We start from the raw sequence: 21,187 nt of genomic DNA, 5'->3' as shown, positions 1-21,187 counted from the left end.
AAATTATACACATTTCCTTTTGCTAACATGAATGTAGTATCTGGAAGAAAGAATAAGCTCTTTGAACAGAACAGTAAAAAGAACAGTCTTGAAAACTTTTATTGTTCCTGCAGATGAACATCCAATAACCAAAACTCAACATTCTTTGACCTTCTCTAATTTCAAAGATTCATTATACATTAGGGGAAACGGATATGAGAACAGGCAGCTGCAATAGAATGTAAGGAGTACTATGTTGGAAAGCCTAATCCAGAGTCAAAAGTAGTCACAGACAGGTTTCCAAAGAAGGTAACATGTAAACTGAGTTTTGAACAAGAACTAAAAATTATCTAGCTATAAGAAAAGGTATCCCAGAGGGCACAAAATGTTCAAAAGCCTGAACGTGCTTTTGAGAGGCTGGTAATTTATTGTAGCTGGGGCCCAAATAGGGAGGAGAGAGCAAGAGAGAAAGCTGAAGAGGAAAACAGGATCCATTTCCATTTAAATGGAAGATCATTTAAAATCCATGTTAAATCATCTGGATATTATCCTAATGGCAAAAAGGAACTACTGTAGAAGCATATTTATCAGGAGAGTGCTAAAATTTTGTTTTCAAGAATCATATTCTAAGCAGATGGAGAATGATGTGGAATAGGGAGGCTAGTTAATGGTAAATACAATCTTCTGCTGAATGCTTATTATATACCCAGTACTGTGTTCTATGGGCCATAAATTTAAATTTCACAATCACTGTATGAAGTGTTAATATTCCTTTTCTACAGATGAGGAAATTGAACTTCAGAACACCCATACATTCTAAGTGATAGAGTACGGATCCAAATACGGGGTTATCTGACTCTTCTGACTCTAAAGTCCATGCTCTTACTCAGTATTCTGTTTCCTTACAGAAGGAAAACAAAGGCCATGGGAATAATTTAGAATGAGGGCCTGAAAATAAAATGTTGGCAATAAAGATGTGAATAGACTGAAGAGAAATTAAAGCAGCAGCACAAAATTTACGAACTAATCAGAATGGGAGCTGTTGATTAATCCTAAATTTTTAGGTAGTCACCTACTAGATGTATGACAGTGTAAGTCAATGAAATAGTTAACACACAAAAAAATGCTAACATAACAGTTCGATTTTGGAGATGATGATCTGAGATTCCTGAAAAATATCCTACTGGAGATGTTTAGTAGGCAGTTTAATATAGGAGTTCAAAGCCCATGGGAAAGAATTTGAGCAAGAATAAATATCTGGGAGCCCTCGGCATTTAGATGGCAATAGAAGAGATGGAAGTAAATGAGATTACTCAAGGAGGATATGCAGAGAAGGGGGACAAAGTATCTTGGGGAACACCAATATATAACGGATGGCTAAGAAAGAAGAGCATATCAAGAAATCTAAGAAATGGTCTGAGTAGGAAAACCAGAAGAATATGACATCTTCTGGAAAGAAAACATTAAAAAATGTGAAGAAAAAAAATTAAAAAATGGTTGTAATAATTTAACAATTGACAAATGCCACAAGAGAAAAGACAAACTAAAAAAAAAAAGTAGAAAAAAAATAGAAAGTATCCCATATAAAGCAATGATAAGGTTGTGAGTGACCTTGGGGAGAACACTTTTAGTGGAATAAAAGGGCTGAGGTCAGACTGCAGTGGGTTCAAAGGAAGAAAAATAAGGCAACTCTTTCAAAAAGTTTGTCAAGAGTCAAAAAATAGAATGGCTGCTAGAGAGGTCTTATGGGATTGATGGAGGATTTTTTTGGGGGGGTCTTTGTTGATCCTTTTTTTTTGAAGATTTTATTTATGATCTGAGAGAGTGAAACAGAGCTAGAGAGAGTGAACATGAGCTGGGAGGCAGGCAGAGGGAGAAGGAGAAACAGACTCCCCACTGAGCAGAGAGCCAGATGCCACTTGATCACAGGACCCCAGGATCATGACCTGAGTGAAGACAGACACTTAACCCACTGAGCCTATCCAGGTGCCTCTGTTGATATTTTTAATAGAAAAATTTTGAGAATGTTTTCTGAATGAATAACTGAAAGAAAAACAAAAAGCAAGCCAGGCTACTGACTAGCTATGTGACCTTAGAAAACTTATTTTATGTCTCAGGATTACAGAGTTTAAAAATCTATAACTGAATCTGAACTGTGAGGTTCTATGGCATTCTGTGATTCTGTTGAATTAAGTCCTAGGCACTCAGATGAGAACAGATAGGTGTTAACTGGTAAACCTCCTAGTATTCAAAGGATGAATGTTCACTGTTCCCTTGCTAGTACCTAGAATAGTGTTTGGCACATGGCAGGTGTTTAATAAATATTTACCGAATGAAATGCAAGTATAAATAATACAGATGATACTACAATCCTAGGGTCAAATGTGTCATGTGTTCATTTTATCAAACTATGAACAGAGTTTTTAAAAAATGATGCTAGGAGGTATTAATGCTCCTTTATTTCCTTAAATTTCTTGGTTAGTGTGCAAAGAAGCAGTCTAGGGAATCAGCTATCTTTGGAGTTGGAGGCAAAGTATTCCTTTAAAGGTCAATCATAAAGCAGATATGTTTATGTAAAATGACAACTTGCCAATTCATTTGAAGAGTTGTAAATTTAACATCACAACTAAGTAAGCAATCTACCGATGACTAATCAGAACTATTTTAAGAAGAAACTGGAAATGGGAAGCAACCAAGAAAATGGAAGCTAAAGGCCTTTAGCAGTGAAGTTTGGACTAGATTTGGATGCAACTTAAATATTATTTGAGTGCTCAAGAAAGTTAATTTTATTGTAGTCAATTAGATTTCATTAGAAGAAATATAAATACCAACAGGTTTAGGTAAAAGTACAGAGCTACTGTATATTTTAACTAATCTTATATGGCAAATCCCTTTAAACAGCTGGGAACAGAATTTAGGTTCTTGTGGATTTCAGAATATAGTACTTTTATTCACTCTACAATTTCTCACTTTATTATGTGGGCATCTTACTATATTTCATTTGATTTAAATAGCTGGAATAATTCCCAAGACTGTGATTGTGCTCAAGTTAAGGCAGGCAGCCACTATTGGGATACATGGTAGAAAATATCTTTAGAAATTTTCTGATGTTAAATCAAAATTTTAAAAGAGGTTCAGGGTTTGCCAGTTTAAAACTCCAGTATTAAGGTAAGTTTCATAGAGTGGGCTTTGTTCTTAATGTCCTTTGAAAAACAGTAATAGATGATATTCAAAAGGATAAGAAAAAGTAAGAAAAAGAAATATAAAAACATTTTAAATAGGGCCAATAATAAGAGCTTAGTTTAAACCACTAAAGTTAGCACATTTACTTGAACTCTTTTAAAATATAAACCACTGGCTGTTTTAAAATTTGAGAAAAGTTGTTACATTCCATATATTCTGGAATGAAAAACTTTCTCTCCTGCTGTAATAGCTGTAGTCATGAAAAAAATTAAATATGCTTAACTTACATTGAATAAACAGGAACATTTTTATATGTAGCATTTTTCTGGGCTAGAATTCAATAATAATAAAGTTAACATTTACTGGCACTTACTGTGTACCAGGCACTACCCCGAGCTTTTCGTGAATTAACTCAACTAATCCTCATAACTGTGATGGGTACTGATATTATTATCACTCTCCCATTTTACATACGAAGAAATAGGCACAGAGATGTTAAATGCAGCCCCAAAGACCAAAGCAGTTTGCCTCTAGTCTGTGCTCTTAACCATTTTGCTATAATGACTCCTTTCTATAAAGTGAGAAAATTAATATGTTGAGGAAATAGACATTATGGAGATAAGAAATTTGAAACTCAAATTACTCAAATATATTTATATATATATATATGAACAAAAAAGCTAGTTAACCCAATGGACACTGAAACTGAAAAACAAGCCAAGAACAAGATATGCTGATTATCGAGACTGCAATTTTAAGAAACTAGAATGTTTAGGGAGTACATCTACAGCTCTGAACACTTATTTTACTTTATAAATCCCCTTTCTAGCCAGAGTACCTGAATTACAGAGGTGAGAACTAAAGACACATAGTGAAAAGAAGAGTAATCTACTACTCTCTCTTAGGCCAGTATAAGCTATATATGAACTAACTATATGGTACTTCTTTTCAAATGTTTTTTCCTAAATGAAACCAGTGTTTTCTCTTCTTTTCAGAAAGCAGCTTGGCGTCATGAACACTTTTCCCAAGTAGCTACGGAAAGGAATTCAAATGGGTCAGGTGATAAGATTTTCCTGAGATTTAAGTTATAATATCTTTGGGCTAGATTCTTTTGTATCCATTTTGGAAGTTGTTTCACTAGCCTGGCCAAAGTTTTTGCTTTTTCTGTTTTTGTTTTTCTTCCTGGTAGATCTACTGAAACCAAGAACTTCAAGGAATTAAGATGTTTTACACCTGGTTGGCAAAATCTCAACAATGAAAAACCCTGAATAAGGCTGGCATAATTAAGATGGTGAATTTATCATATAAGCCATATCTGAAAGACGTTTTCTCAAAGGCACAAAGGCTCAAAGCTGACTTACTCTAACCTCGTGAGAAGAAAAACAGATCTTAAATGTAGACTGCCCCTTAAGAACTGCCCCTTAAGAACCAAGTATCTCAATTTGACTATAATCAGTGAAGAAAGGTCAGAGTTTAGTTCCTACACACACAAATATAGTAGCTAGTGTAGGTCTGAGATACAGCATGGCAGATTTTGTCCTCCCTCTGTATTTTGGAATAATGAGGGAAGTCAAGTTTCTTACTTTGGCCCTAACAGTCACTATTTCCCCCCTGTACTTCTGACTTCTCCTTTAGCTTCCATCATCTTTGTATATTTTTATTATGTATCACAATATTATGTATCTAGAGAAAGACCAAATTTAGCTGTCTTTTTATCTGCAGTTATGAAATACCATTAAGATAATCATAGCCAGAGACTGAAGCCATGGAAAAACTAATAGTATATACATAAAACTAGCTTAACATTATCTGGCAAATATACATTTTAAGAATGGGCAGGAATAGAAATGTTGTAAAATAAGGACCAAGACCAGGTCAAAGATGTTAGAATATGAAAATAAAGCCTGTGAAGAATTAGTGATCAACTTTCATGATAAAGAAAGGGCACAAAACTAGTTATCCAGAATAAAATAGGATTATTGACAAAGTCTGGTAAACAAGAGCAAGGGGTTACACCTTGTGAGGCCAGGGACTGGCAAACTTTTTGTGTAAAGAGTCAGACAGTAATACTTTAGGCTTCATGGGTCATACAGTCTCTGTCCCAACTACTCTGTCACTGTAGTATAAAAGCAGCCCTAGATAGTACATGAATGAATGAGCATGGCTGTGTTCCATTAAAACTTTATTATAAAAACAGGGGTCAGGCCAGATTTGGTCCATAAGCTATAGTGTGCCCAGTCTATACTGGGCTATAAAGCTCTTTGGAGCATAAACTGTGTTATGCTTACCTGTACTTAGCACCATTACTAACACATAATGAGGCTCATTATATTATTTTTCAGCCCAACTAAGTCACTGACCACATTAAATATGATAAAAACAAATGGAACTAAATTCATTCACTTGGGACACATCAGTGAGCAAAAGACATAGTAAAAAGCATCACCACTGTGATGGGGTAAACCCTATGTCATACCTTTAAAATTGCTTTCTTGTATGAATCACTGCTACTAGCCTCTCTTTTGGAGGGTGGGGAGAGGATGTGCCACTTTTGTGAATACACGTTAAAATAACTATTGAGGGGCACCTGGGTGGCTCAGTCGTTAAGCATCTGCCTTTGGCTCAGGTCATGATCCCAGGGTTCTGGGATCGAGCCCCGCATCGGTGGGAAGCCTCCTTTTCCCTCTCCCACTACCCCTGCTTGAGTTCCCTCTATCGCTGTCTCTCTCTCTGTCAAATAAATAAATAAAATCTTAAAAAAATAAAATAACTATTGAATATTTAAACCCCAAATGTAATGCCTAGTTTTCAATGTTGTTGCTGTTTTTGGTAATTTGAATCCCCACCTGCTGACTCCTGCCTTTGCCTCAGACTAATCTATTTATGATCCAGGAACCCTTAAGCCGCCTACTATAATTCCAAAGCATCTGCCTTATTTCCTATAGTGTACAAAGATGAAGGAAGCTAAAGGAGGAGTCAGAGGGGTAGGGGAAAAGTGGTGGCTGTTAGGACTAAACTGAGAGACTTGAATTCCTGAATTATTCCAAGATACAGATGGAGAACAAAAATCTACCATGCTCTTTCTCAAACCTACACTAGCTATTGAGCATGTTCACATACTCCCACAGCCTTAGATAACAGTTCATTTAGTATCAATTCTTCGTTTGGAAAGGGTAGATTAGGAAAGCATAAAACAACAGTTGTTGCCTGCTAAAACATTTCCTTCAATTCAATCTTCCTCAAAACCCTATCCAACAGTGAATATCACACATACATATTAGGAAACTGAAGTTCAAAGATGAAGTAACTTGCTTATCTTTGCCACAGGTGGTCAAAGATGGCACCAGAATTTGAACTTAGATTTAACTTCAAAGATCATACTCCAACACAAAAAATGCTGGAAATATACCCTATTTATAAACTAGGAGCTTCTTATATATATATAAGTGGGGTCTGTAACAAGAAGTCATTTAACAAATACCTAGTAATTTTAGAATGGCTGCTGGGAAAAAAAACATTTTTAAAACAAAAAACCTACTTTAGGAAGGAAAAGGCATTATGGTATCAGAGGATATTAAGTACAATATTAAACACACATTTCCTTTCTATTCAAATAAATGGACAGACAGGAAAGTAAACTTTTATCATTCATTTTGGTCAGGCATATCTCCAATCTTTGTACTAGAAAGTGGGAAGTGTTATGTTTTGTTTAAATATTCTTACTATTGATTTAGACCTCTGATAAGCTCAGTTTAAATACTCTCTTACATTATAATAATTATTACTTAGAATAGATCTTCTCAGTCCTGGCTTATTTTTTATATCATAAAGTATAAAATATGTTAAGGAGTTTCAGTATTTATAAAATAGGTCCTTTAAAGACCACTGTCCCTGGGTAAGTAAGTAAAAACAGCATTTGACTGAATAGACTAGTAAAGCTGAGGAAGCCTTATACTGTCTTTCCCTACCAGACAGCAATTTTTAAAACTGTGATCCCAGGAATAGGGTTGCAAACAACACATAATTCTTTTTTTCTTTTTTTTTTAAAGATTTTATTTATTTATTTGACAGAGAGAGACACAGCCAGAGACGGAACACAAGCAGGGGGAGTGGGAGAGGGAGAAGTCAGGCTTCCCGCGGAACAGGGAGCCCGATGTGGGGCTCGATCCCAGGACACTGGGATCGTGACCTGAGCCAAAGGCAGACGCTTAACGACTGAGCCACCCAGGTGCACCACAACACGTAATCCTTAATGGAATGTTAGACTCATGACTTGTAAGTTCTTTTCTAAATTGAACATATTTAACTTTTGGTTTTCAGAGGTTTTTAGAATATTAGAGTTAGATAAAATTTTGGAGAAGTTTAGAATTTGGTATAAACAGCCACCTTCTTCAGTATTCCAGATTTTTTTTTTTTTTTTTAAAGAACATTCTGAGGGCTGAGCAAGAAATGGATTTAAACAAGACCTGGATCTTTCTCCCCTAACTTTCCTAGACCAGCCAATCAGGCACTAGAGATAGGGCATAATATTAACAGAAACATAACTACCAAAGAATGACTCTGAAGTCATGGAACAATCAAAAGGAAAGGCTTTAAATTAACTACAGAGTTACTGAGGAATATAAGGTAGGGGGAAACATTCAATAAGAAAAGAATGAAGTAAAATGGTTATACAGTACTAAAAATTGGTTCCTAGAGGGACAGCTATTATTTCCCGCTCTTGGCCCCATTCCCTTCCCCCCACAAAGCAGTTAATTCTGCAGATGGAGAGGTGCTATCTGTATTTTGTTATTACAGGAATTTGGGGCAAGGTCCCAAGTGAGCTATCTCTCTTATTCATTGTTATTCTAAATGACTGGGAAGGGAAGAGAAAAGAAAGAGGTGTAGAAAGCAGCCTGTAGATTTTTACACATTTGAGCCTATTTCTAGTATACTTCTAAAAATGTACATTTTTATGAAGAATAGCAAGGTTATACATGTCTCTTCACTGGGCTTGGCCACCATCAGTCCCATCTTCATCCTAACTCTTCCCTTCCTCAGTCTTTTTGTAGGTAAACAAGCTGGAATTTTCAGAGGAGACACTTCAGTCAAGAGGGTAATGGAGGAATAAGTTTTGCAGCTAAATACCTCAATAACTTACAGCTACCCAAGGGATGTTGATTTTCTTTAACTTAGAAGACTAAGAATAGGGCCAGGGTCCAGAAGGCAGGGATGTTTGCCCCAGGCCCTCCCTACTGCTGTCTATAATAGGAACATGCAGGGTAAGGCAGAGAGCTACAAATTTAAGATTACAGAGAGTAGGACAGCTCCTCCCAGGAGGAAAAAAAAAATACTGAGGATAAATTCTAGATCCCCAGGCCAAAAACGGCAATAGGGGCATTATATTAGCCCTAACTCTTATTTACCTGGCTCTTTAAATGTCTTTGTATATGTCCAGAAGGAGCTGAAGGAAGAAGGATGTTTTCTGTTAGAGAAGAGAAACTGAAGGCTGCTTCTACAGGACCAGCACTAGGGGGCACCGGAGCAAAGTATACTGAGCATGACCTGTGTGACTGCCAAAGAGCTTCAACTCTGGAAATTAGGGGAACAGAGGAAATACCCATTGGTAAAACCCAATGCACTTCCAATTCAAATAAAGATCTAATCCTGTTCTTGATATAGTCTTTTCATATACTTTATCTTATGAAAGTGTTCACTGTTGTGTTAAATTATAACTTGAATTTAAACCAAATATAACTACCATTCATAATTTTCTGAATGACAGTGTTCATGACAATAGAGAAGAAAAATAAATTTTAGAAAGTACTCTCTAAAAGCAATTTGGCAATATATACCAAGGCTTAAAAGTATGTACCATCTTTGACCCAGCAGTTCCATTTCTAAGAATATAACACAAGATGAAACAATGTAACACAGAATAAGCTTTTGCACCAGAATGCCCATCATGGCATTAATTTTATTCATTAACATGCTTAAACAACCTAAATATCCAAGAGGTAAGAGTTGTAAAATAAATTATGGTATAGCTACACAATGGACTATCATGCATACATTAAAAATACTATCTACAAACACGTCTTAGAAACTGAAGGAAATGTTGATTGAAGAGACACAAAATTTTGTAAACTGTAAATACATTACGGTAAGACTGAAATAAGTTAGAAAAAGTACTGCAAGAAAATACACCAAAATATTAACAGTGATACTTATCCACAGGTGGTAAGATTCAGAAATTTTATTTATATATTTTTTACAATGAACAAGTACTCAAGTAAGAGAGCCGGAATTTATGAAAACCAATCTATTTTATACCCAAAACTAATGAGTATAATTAATTAAAAACATAAGTGACCTCCTCAGAGATTTAAATGAATTTCTATAAATGTAATAGTGAGTAGAGAAAAACAGTAGTTAGCTGTCCAGTTCCTCACTAGCAAAATGGTTCATTTCACATTAACATAGTAATTGCTCAACAACAAAAACCAAAAACAATTCATGTAAGAACACTTTCAAGTTGTCTCTAAATGATCAACATTATACATATTAAATATAGACCCCAGGAGGCCAGTGTATTAAATTTAATTTTCAGGAAACAAATTAAAAGGAAAAAAAGGATAGAATGCATTACCAAAGTCTTTTGTATACTTTAACTGTAACTCACTGGCATTAGAAACAGGTATTTAAAATCACAGTAACTTCTCATTAAACATATCCCATTGGGGATACCGAATGATGAAAAAAACCTGGCTATGTGACATAATACACCTAACTTTTCAGTACCCAACTGATTAACAGACATTGTTAGCTTGTGCTCAGCAAGGAGTCAACCAATGTGCCCTTAGAAAATTTGTTTAAAAACAACAAAACTCTAGAATTCGTTGTATTAAAAGCTTAATAATGGAAGAATTTTAAAAAGTGCTAACAGAAAAACTACTAGATTCAAAAGACTTGTGCTCTAAGTTTCAGATCTTAATCATGTTCCAATGTTTCTAAGTATTAGGTTCCTTATCTGTACAATGGGATTATCATAACATCCACTTTATAGAATTATTAGGAAGACTTAATGAAGTTAAGGCATTTAATTCAAGTGATAAAATACCAACAAGGTAATAATAGCAACAATGTCCCCTTCTAGGCCTTATCTAAAACAAACAGGTCTCATCAAATCACTTTCAAATTTCCTTAGAGCTCACATTTATAAACAACAGAATAATATTGATACAGCAAATAAGATACAGGACACATTACGCATTTTTCTAGTTTTCATCCAAGCTCAACAACTCTGAGTTATATGTGATAAATCAAAACCTAAGATTAGGATGGGAGATTCAGGATAGTTTTGAAATTTTTGTGATAAAATTATCACTGTTAGATACCGTCTTCAACAAGACAACCCCTCAGACAGCATCAAAAGGTATAAAGCAAAAATGAATTTCTCTCCTTCTTATGCTTGCCCCCAAAGATTTTCTCTTTCCCAGAGTTAACCACCGTTAAAATTCTCACATATGTATCCAGACATCTGCAATTATAGCAGTTATTAACCTTAGCAGATTGAAGAATTTTATTTATTTATTTTCTTTAAAGATTTTATTTATTTATTTGACAGAGAGAGACACAGTGAGAGAGGGAACACAAGCAGGGGGAGTGGGAGAGGGAGAAGCAGGCTTCCCGCAGAGCAGGGAGCCCGATGCAGGGCTCGATCCCAGGACCCTGGGATCATGACCTGAGCTGAAGGCAGGCGCTTAACGACTGAGCCACCCAGGCACCTCATATTGAAGAATTTTAGAGCTAGAAATGATTGGCCCAATACAACTTTCAATTTTATAAATAAGTAACCTGACACAGATAAGTGGTTATTTTAGTTGTTATTAATATCTGGAAAGCATTTCACAATAAAATGCTTTGACATACCTTACCTGTTTTAAAATTATTCAAGTGACTTGCCTTAAGGTTATTTATACAACAAACTAATGATGTGGCTGGAACTACAGTTAGGAAGTCAATATCTTATCGGGGGAGTATTAATAATATAGATTAAATTCATACAAAGTTTATGTATATGGATCTTAAATTTTCAAAGATATCCTACATCACAAAAGGGATTCGAAAGTTTGGCAATTACTGATCTAGTAATTATTATATAAAAGAGTCATTACAATAATTGTTTTAAAAGGTGAAATCTTAGCAATGAGAGATTAATTTTTAAAGTTTGTTTGTGTCTTGCAAATTCATGCTTTTCAAGATTATCACTTAGAGAACCACTTTTAAATGACAGCTATAAATGACACCTAATGATTATTGAATATACTTTGGTTAAAAAAAATTACCAACAACTTCAAAATGAGAAGAAATAATTTGAGAGACACTTTGGTAAGGAGAATTTCACATATGATATAGATGCACACAAAGCTTTATACAGAAATCAACTGAATAATAAAGCACTTAAAAGATGCTGCAGCATTTTTTGGCGTAAAGAAAATCAGTGTTGACCACAAGAGCTGCATTGCCACTGTGGCAAGGACAACTACGAAATCTGCATTATGAGAAATGATAAAAAATGAAGATATCTTTTATTAGAAGAATGAGTCAGACCAAAATTAAACAAAGCTAAGGAATTTCAAAATAATTCTACTGTAAGAGGGCTAAAAAAACAGAAAATATTCAAAGAAGTGGGTTCTAGAATAGAGACTCTCACTCCAATTATGGAACATAGTTGCAAAAGAACAAAATTGAAATTAAATTTAATAGAGGAATTAACCATTTAATTATGCTAATTTTGGGGGCACATATATAGTCTAAATTTAATAAATGCAAGAATCAATATTCAGCCAAATAACAAACAGCTCAGATAACCTAAATGATCTCAGAAAAAAATGGAATACCAAAATCAGCCAGATGAAAAAATCAAAATAAAAGTAATTGTGTAATATATAAACTATAAAATTTTAACATATATATTCAATCTCCTTTAATTTTACCATATTAAGGAACATTTCAAAAACACGAAACCATAATACACTTTAAAGTGACTTTAGTTACTAATAAAAGGTTAACTTTGATTTTTGCTTTTTAAGACTAAAATTGTCAATAAAATATATAAACCAGGAGGCTAATTAATACATTACTGTTGCTCTAACTGAAAATAAATAAAAACCCCAATTACTTTTTAAAGGCAGAGATATCCTCAAATTATTAGTCAGGAAAGAAAAGAATGCTCCATATCATGCTGGTGGTTCTATAATGTATTAACCTTCTTTACTAGTTGAACAGCCTCTGTTTTGTTAAGATGAGTTAAGATATGTAAACATTGTAATATATTTACTTGGTTCTTTATCAAGTGTTTGTTCTTTATAAACATATGTCCAAGCCTCTCTCATTTCATGAAACAACTGAAATATATTTATTTATAATTATGTTTGTATCAGATAATTCCAAGGTATAAATAGCACTTTTTGGGTCTGAGTCTCTTCATGGTTCTGTTCATGGTTTCTTGTTTACTTTTAAGTTGAGTAATTTTTACTGTAAGTTCATTTTTCTTAAAATTTCATTTGCCTCTTTTTTTGTTTTTTTTAAAGATTTTGTTTATTTGACAGAGAGACACAGCAAGAGAGGGAATACAAGCAGGGGGAGTGGGAGAGGGAGAAGCAGGCCTCTCGCAGAGCAGGCAGCCCCAATGCAGGGCTCGATCCCAGGACCCTGGGATCATGACCCGAGCTGAAGGCAGACACTTAATGACTGAGCCACCAAGGCGCCACTTTATTTGCCTCTTTGAGGCAAATTCCTTCAGAAAGGATTTACATTTGATTGTGTTAGGTGCTTGGAGATACCACCAACGAATATTTTAAATCAAAATCTTAACTTGCTTTTTAAATTTTTTAATGGACCACTGAAGTAGTATGGACTTAGGGTGGAAACCTACATGAAAGCTCGCTCACGGTTATAAACTTTCATGAAAGACCTATTTTCTCCCCTTTATTCAATGAAAAATTTCAAGACAGGCTATTTTCCTTATATTCCCCCATAAATGGAGCTGTTGTAGGTTTATTTCTAATTTACCCTTGTACTGGAAGCAGTTCTTTAGGGTCCCAACTTTAGAGATATGCTGTTAGATATTCCACCCCTGAAGGGCCTTGGGATTTGTCTACATTAGAAAATATCCTCAAGGATAGTAGGCTTTAGGCTCCGTTTGACTCTCTTGGATCCTAGTTTCATTTAATCTCTGATTTTTACTTTCCTTGTTTTGAATGGTCATGGCGAGATTAAAATTTAAAAAAATTATCTAACAATTTATTTTTAACAAGAGTGTTATTTAGTTTGGGCCCCAAGGTGCCATAATTCCATAACTAAGAGCTACATAGCATTACCTTCAATATTATTCTCTTTTTAATATCATGTCACCTATCCGAGCTCTTGTGGTTTCTACTACAGTTATTTCTTGTAAGACTTTTAACTTCGTGTATCTATACAACTCTGCATCTATTGCTTGAAGAACTGGTTATCTTTCAAAGAGGTAAAATATACTTACTCACAGATAAAGCAAGAGTTGATAACAATAATTACTATATATTTCATTAAAATTATAATTTATTATAATAATTGGTAACAAATTATTAAATAATGATTTAAGCAAGGTTATTTTATTTTAGTAATAACTCTTCTGCCTTCAGAAACTCTTACTTACTTTGGAAGGAGAACCATCAGTAATTTTCACCAACTGCCAAAGTATCGAGTAATGGGAACACTGCAGTGCCTGTACGACTATCTGTATCAAATAAAAAAATTCAAACAAATGAGACATAATTTATGTTTGCATAGTATTAAGAGAACAATATTTATCACAGTTTTTTCTTATAATATGGTTTCAAGTCCAAATTTTTGTAGCATTAAGAATGTGTAAAATAGTATTTGGTTAAAAAAAAAGACAAACTAAGGTATCAATCTAGAGAATAATGTATGTTGATAAATAAGGACCCAAATATCACTGTGCTTTAAATAAACATCTACTGTTATGAATATTTTGCTTAGATTTTTAAAGGGAGATTGAAGAAATCATTTTTATCCAGATTTTATAATTAAATGATTATTTTAAAGCATTTTTACTATGAAATAGAACATTCATACAGAAATGTGCATAAAACATTTAATAAATTAATATAAAGAAAAATACCTTTGTAACCACCATCCAAATCAAGAAATAGAACATTGCTAGCACCTTCTTCCAATAAAATGTCTTTTCTCCCCCTCTAAGGGTAACAGTCATTTTGACTTATCAGTCAGTACATTTTAACTACCCAAGTCTGCACCTCTAAATACTGAGTTTATTACACACCTGGTTGTGAACATTACACAAATGGAATCATGCAATATGAATTACTTTGAATCTGACTTCTTTCATTTTAACATTTATAGTTAAGATTTATACGTAACTGTTTCATGTAGCTTAGTTCATTATTTTTTGGTCTTGAACTATATTTAGAATATCCTATTTATTAATTCTATTGTTGATTAGCTGGTTTTAGGCCATTATGAATAATGTTGCTACAAACTTTCTTATACATGTCTCCTGGCGTCCATGCATGCATTTGTCTAGCTCAGAGGTTCTTGAAGTTTTTAGTTCTCAGGACCTCTCTTAAAAATTACTAAAAAATTACTCTCAAAAAAACTACACTGCTTTTGTTTATGTGGGTTATTTAACAGATTCATATTAGAAATTAAAAATAATAAATGTTTCAAATATGTACTAATTCATTTAAAAATTAAAGTAACTATCATAAAGTATGTATTTCTGAAAAATAATTTCTAAAATGAAAAATTTAGTGGGAAGAATGATAGTTTTACATTTTTATAAATCTCTTTAATGTCTGGCTTAATAGAAAACAGGGTTTCAAATGTGCTTCTTCATTTTATTAAAATATGCTGTTTTCATTGAAATATATGAAGAAATCCAGTGTCACTGATTAGCTGGAAAAGGAAGGCATATTTTAATAGTCTTTGCAGGTAAATGTGGATATTCTTTGACAGGACACCAATACTCCAATGTACATTTGTGAGAGAATGAGAATGAAAAAAGCAAGTAACATCTTCCTCTTCTTATGAAAATAGTCTGACCTCATAGATGTGCCCTGGAAATCACCAGGGCTCTCCAAACTACACTCTGGGGGCCACTGCTCTAGGAATAAAATTGCTGGATTATATAGTATGTGTATGTTTAACTTTATGGATTTATTTATTAAAGATTTTACGTATTCATTTGAAGAAAGACGGAAAGCATGAGCAGTGGGCTAGAGGCAGAGGGAGAAGCAGACTGCCTGCTGAGCCAGGAGCCCGATGTGGGGTTCGATCCCAGGACCCAGACATCACAACCTGAGCTGAAGGCAGACGCTTAACCATCTGAGCCACCCAGGTGCCCCCAAAAGCACTATTTTAATGTAGTATTAACTTACATTAACTTATATCTCTCTCTTACTAATGGAGATGGGCAGGTTTTCATTTTTTATTGGCACTGAATTCTTGTTTTGTGAAAACTTGTCTCTATTTTTCAGAGACAAATAACAGAATTCAGGAAAAATAAAATTAAGAATTATAACTACAGGAGAATTTCATTGTGGATAGGGCTTTTACTACATTTTTGTTTAAAATACATGTTTTTATTGCAATAAAGCGTAACTAATAATATATTCCATTATTATAATATCTCTATTATCTTCCCCACTTGATAAACTAAAAAATGTAAGAATAAATATATGTAGATAATAAATCAAAAGAGAAATCAGTAAATAGAATGCTGAAGGAAGTGGTTAGAATTTTAGCTGATTTTACTTCAAAAATTTTAGGTTTCAGATCACATAAGCAAAAGATATCTCCAATGCCCCTATTCAGCACTAAAAATAAGTACACGTACTAGTACTGAGATAAATTTTGATAACCTCTAATTTAGAATATAAGGTACATTGATAAAGTGATTTGTGTGGAAGGAAAAGAGAATATTAAAAAAAATTATCTTCAGTTTGAAACAACCTGAATTGTTAAAATTACTAGAAAATATACAAATTAACATTATCAATGGGAAATTAAGATATAGAAAAAATATTGAAGAATTGCTTAATTTTAGTTACTATTTCTCCTAATCATCACAAATATAATTTCCTTTCCTTATACATTTCTATTGACCTATGTACTAGGAAATTATTCAAACTGTTCCAAAGTTTTGCAGAAGTTTCTTGGAGGTGGTTATGAGGGAAGGAGACACTTAATCATTCCAATACTTATTTCAAATAGAACATCCCCATTTTAATCTGTTTCATATATGGGCATTCATCATGCATTTACTTTAAGGGATCCACTGCATTATTTTAAAATAAAAAGCTCACTTTCATTGACTAGGAAGCATTTTGCCTTCTCACAGGTATAATTATATAATATAGCTGATCACATTTCAAAAGAAAATTTAGAGCACTTCCTTCTGGGCTTTACATATCAGTCATACTGATATTGTATATACTCCATACTAAGCGATGTTATCCCAACTTGTCCAGAAGTCATTTATTCAGCAACTTCATCTTTCTGTAGTATAGACAGATGAAACAAGGACAAACAAACTGAAAAAGCCAAAAGAGATTGTTTTAACCAATGAGGACCACAGTTCTTCTGCCTTTCCTTGATTAATACTCTGACCCTAGAGAGGATCTTTGGTAATTATAGCAAGTACTGGGCTGATGACAAAGAATTTCTTTCGACCCTACCCCTCTGTCCTCTTGTTTCCATTAGCTAACATTGTTCCTGGGAGGACATGGTAATGTGTACTGCACATTTCTGGGCAAAGTAGTTAAGAAGCAGGAGTGCCTTTTCCATCTTCTACTCTCCTACCTGCCTGCAGGGTATCAATGACCCAGGAGACCTTCGGTCCTTGAGTAAGTGGGTGGTGCAGTGACATCCCACTTCCCTTAATTGCACTTTATAGGTATGGGCGTGAGAAATAAATTTCTATTGTGTTAAGCCATTGAGATATTGAGATTAATCTATTATAGCAGTTAGCATTACCTTAATCAACATAAAAATGCTTAGTCCTTTCCCTTAATAATTACTTTTACCTATTTAAAGGAACCATAGCTCTCATCTCTGATTAACAGATTAAATTAATGAGAATCATTCAACCTCTGGCTAATGGTATCACACACCTTGAAGATGAAGATTACTTTACATGTAAATAAAGTCCAAACGATAAGCTCCTAGAACGTTTATGTTTAGAAAAACTGAATTTTGAGGGCGCCTGGGTGGCTCAGTCGTTAAGCGTCTGCCTTTGGCTCAGGTCATGATCCCAGGGTCCCAGGATTGAGCCCCGCATAGGGCTCCCTGCTCCGCGGGAAGCCTGCTTCTCCTTCTCCTACTTCCCCTGCTTGTGTTCCCTCTCTCGCTGTCTCTCTGTCAAATAAATAAATAAAAATCTTTAAAAAAAGGGGAGCCTGGGTGGCTCAGATGGTTAAGCATCTGCCTTCGGCTCAGGTCATGATCCAAGGGTCCTGGGATCAAGTCCTGCATCAGGCTCCCTGCTCAGTGGGGAGCCTGCTTCTCCCTCTGCCTCTGCCTGTCTGTCTCTCATGAATAAATAAAATATTAAAAAAAATAAAATAAAAATCTTAAAAAAGAAAAACTGAATTTTTATGGAAAATAAGACTATATAAGGAAAAAATGATTATGCATATGTAATATATACATGTGTAGATAACGATTATCTACATATATAGGGTATGTTTAAAATACTGAGATCAGGGCGCCTGGGTGGTTCAGTCGGTTAAGTGTCTGCCTTCAGCTCAGGTTATGATCTCAGGGTCCTGGGATCGAGCCCCACATCAGGCTCCCTGCTTTGCAGGGAGTCTGCTTCCTCTGCCTGCCACACCACCTGCTTGTGTGCTCCGCCCCATCAAATAAATAAAATAAAATACTGAGAATCTACATAATAGCTGTGGGATATATTGGGCTTCTTTCACTTTACTGTTTGCAAGCGACTTTAAGGGAATGGAGGATCAAATTTTTTTTTTTAAGATTTTATTTATTTATTTGACAGAGAGAGACACAGCGAGAGAGGAAACACAAGCAGGGCAAGTGGGAGAGGGAGAAGCAGGCTTCCTGCCAAGCAGGGAGCCCGATGTGGGGCTCGATCCCAGGACCCTGAGATCATGACCTGAGCCAAAGGCAGACGCTTAACGACTGAGCCACCCAGGTGCCCCGAGGATCAAATTTTTTAGTGGATAAGTACATGACAAAAGAGTGAACTAAACTAAACTAGTCTGCTTCTCATATCCAATACTGGTCTATCATATTTAGAGTAGGTTAGTATGAGTGACAATTAATATCCCCTTTTAAAAAAAGCCTTTAGATGCAAATTAATAATCAGCATGGCTTACCAAGAATGTAAGGCTGACAAATATACACAAGAAAAGATGTTCAACATCATTAGCATTAAGGAAATGTACATTAAAAGCACAGTGAGATACAACTGTGTATCTACTAAGTTGGCTAAAGTAAAAACAATATCAAGTGTTGATGAGAATGTGGAACAACTGGGACTCTCACACTACTGGCAGAAAGGCAGAATGATATAGACACCCTGGAAAATGGTTTGGCAATTTCTAATAAAGTTAAACACACACTTATACCCTAATACCTGCAACTGCACTCCTGGGCATTTACTTTAGCAAAATGAAAACTTATGTTCAAACAAAAAGCTGTACACATAACGTTCACAGCAGCTTTAGTTGTGAGGGCCAAAAGATGGAAACAACCCAAATGCCTGTCAATAGGTGAATGGATAAAACAAACTGGTATATCCACACAATGGAGGAGAACTGATTAATTTAAAAAATGCACCAACTATTGATTCAAACAACTTGGATTAATTTCAAAGGCATTATGGTCACTGAAGGCATTATGCTTACCCAAAGACTTTATGCTCTAAAGAGTTACATACTTTATGATTCCAATTTATTTGCAAATCTCAAAAAGAGAAAACCACAGTGATGGAAAACAGAGCAGTGGTTTCCAGGAGATGTAGGTAGGGCAAGCATCTAACTATAAAGGGACAACATGAAGAAAAAGGTTTTCTTTTTTTATAGGGGATATTTTAAAGGGGGATGATTAAAGGGGTATTTTTAAAAAGGGATGATGAAAACTGTTCTGTATCTTGATTGTGGTGGTGATTACATAAATCTAAACACATGTTAAAATTCATAATTTTACATAAAAGAAAATGAGTCAATTTTACTGGATAATAATTAAAAAATAATAATATGACAAAGAGCTAAGTTTGTGGTTAAGCAAATGCTAAGAAAAGCACAAACATTAAGACAAATCATAGTGATAAAGAAGTAATAATTCTTTAATAAAGAGGAAATATTCCTAAATTCTACATGTGCTTTGGTAATGAAGGATCATCCAATGAGTTGTATTACCAGTGGGCATAGTACACTATAAATTAAAAAAAAAAAATCACTAGAAGGGTAAAAAACGGAGGTAAAAAATTCAAATAGTTAAAAGTTAACTTCTGTAACTAAAAAATTAAGACTTCCCAAGGAATGGACTGCACAGCTGGCTAATGCACATTAATCCTTGGCAGTTTTGGACCCTGGAATTTTGCTGTTAAGCTTTCTTATAAATTCCAAGCAGTATTTAAAAAAGGAAGAGTGTAAAGAAAAATGTGGTATGTCAACAGTTAAGTCCAGTGTGAGATATTATAGTCTTTTTTTAGTGATATCTCTTCATACTGATCTCCAAAAGGGGGTTTCGTATATAGCACATTGGACTACACATTCACATCATACCACCTTAGGGCTACTCTTTAACAGTTCATGTGTACTAGCCTTTTCTCCTCAAATAATGTAGGCTGTAACATCAAAAAGATCTTGCCACTTTCCATCTCAGTGATCTTCTTAAAAGACTCAATGAACAATTTTTGCTGATGACCTTGAAATGGTACAGTAATACAGGCAAAGAGTTGTCCAAACAACAGATACAGCATCACAACCATTCAGAAATCATTAAGAAACCATAACATAATTCTTAGTGGAGATAGAATTATGGTCCTTATGAAAGGGTGAAAGTAGGGAACATGAAGAATAGTCACTTAAAGACATATTCAAAGTGAAATGAATGGTTTATGCAAATAGATTCCAAACATTTAAATATAAAAAAAGATTATTAAAATACAAGAAGAAAAAAGAAATATTTAAATTACTTGAAAATGTGGGGAAAGGCTTTCCAAGTAACACATCAAAGAGAGAAAACAACAGAAAACGACTAATAATCCTGATTATATAAAGAACATTTATAATCCAGGCATCAAGATATATACAATTAAAAAGACTCCCACTGATAAATTATTGCAACAAATGACATAAGGCTAAGAACATTAACATAGAAAAGAGCTTATAAATTAAAATGAACTAGAGATCTGCTGTACAACATTGTGCTTATAGCTAACAATACTGTATTGTACACTGGAAAATTTATTAAGAGAGTAGATCTCACATTGTGTTTTTTACTACAACAAAATATATAACACAACAAAAAGGGAAACATAAAGGTAATTTTACAGAGGTATATAAATAATTAGATATAACTGTATGACAATTTAAAATAGTAATCTGAAAAAATAACACTGTTACCAAATGTTCACTATATGAACTCCGTTTTTCAAACAGACATTTACTCAGTATCCAAGTCTTCTGCTAGAGTAAGAGCTTAAAACAAATATATTCCCTGGATCTCAGAGAAGAATCTAATGGGAACATAAATAGGTATCAACTATAACAATTTAGTAATTGGTTTAACTAAGAATACACACACAGGGTCAGATGCTGAGGGGCAAGAAGGACTCTGTCTTAGCTAGGAAGAGTGATAATGGTTAAGAAAAACCTTCTAGAGAAGCAAAAGTGTGTACTAAATCTTTAAAGAAAAATGTACGATTTAATCTGGCAACAAAGGGAAAGTGGAGGTTGAAGGAATAGAAATTTCAAAAAAAGCTTCACCA

At 34.3% G+C, this 21,187-nt stretch overlaps 1 protein-coding gene across 2 annotated transcripts in view; it reads right to left on the bottom strand.

Annotated features, from left to right (window-relative positions):
• The window catches only part of STAG1 (STAG1 cohesin complex component), a 428,102-nt gene that overhangs the window by 44,329 nt on the left and 362,586 nt on the right, over positions 1 to 21,187 (bottom strand). For both annotated transcript variants that reach the window (XM_025881833.2, XM_073899645.1), the window contains one exon: positions 13,844 to 13,924. In XM_025881833.2, coding sequence (XP_025737618.1) covers positions 13,844 to 13,924 — 81 coding nt within the window. The remainder of the gene's footprint in view (positions 1 to 13,843; positions 13,925 to 21,187) is intronic.

Source organism: Callorhinus ursinus, unplaced genomic scaffold (assembly GCF_003265705.2).
Source record: "Callorhinus ursinus isolate GAN/ISIS: 27379988/994484 unplaced genomic scaffold, GSC_fseal_2.0 scaffold1, whole genome shotgun sequence".
NCBI lineage: Eukaryota > Metazoa > Chordata > Mammalia > Carnivora > Otariidae > Callorhinus > Callorhinus ursinus.
The sequence above is the reverse complement of the archived record's forward strand: the minus strand, read 5'-3'. Positions and strand labels throughout refer to the sequence as shown.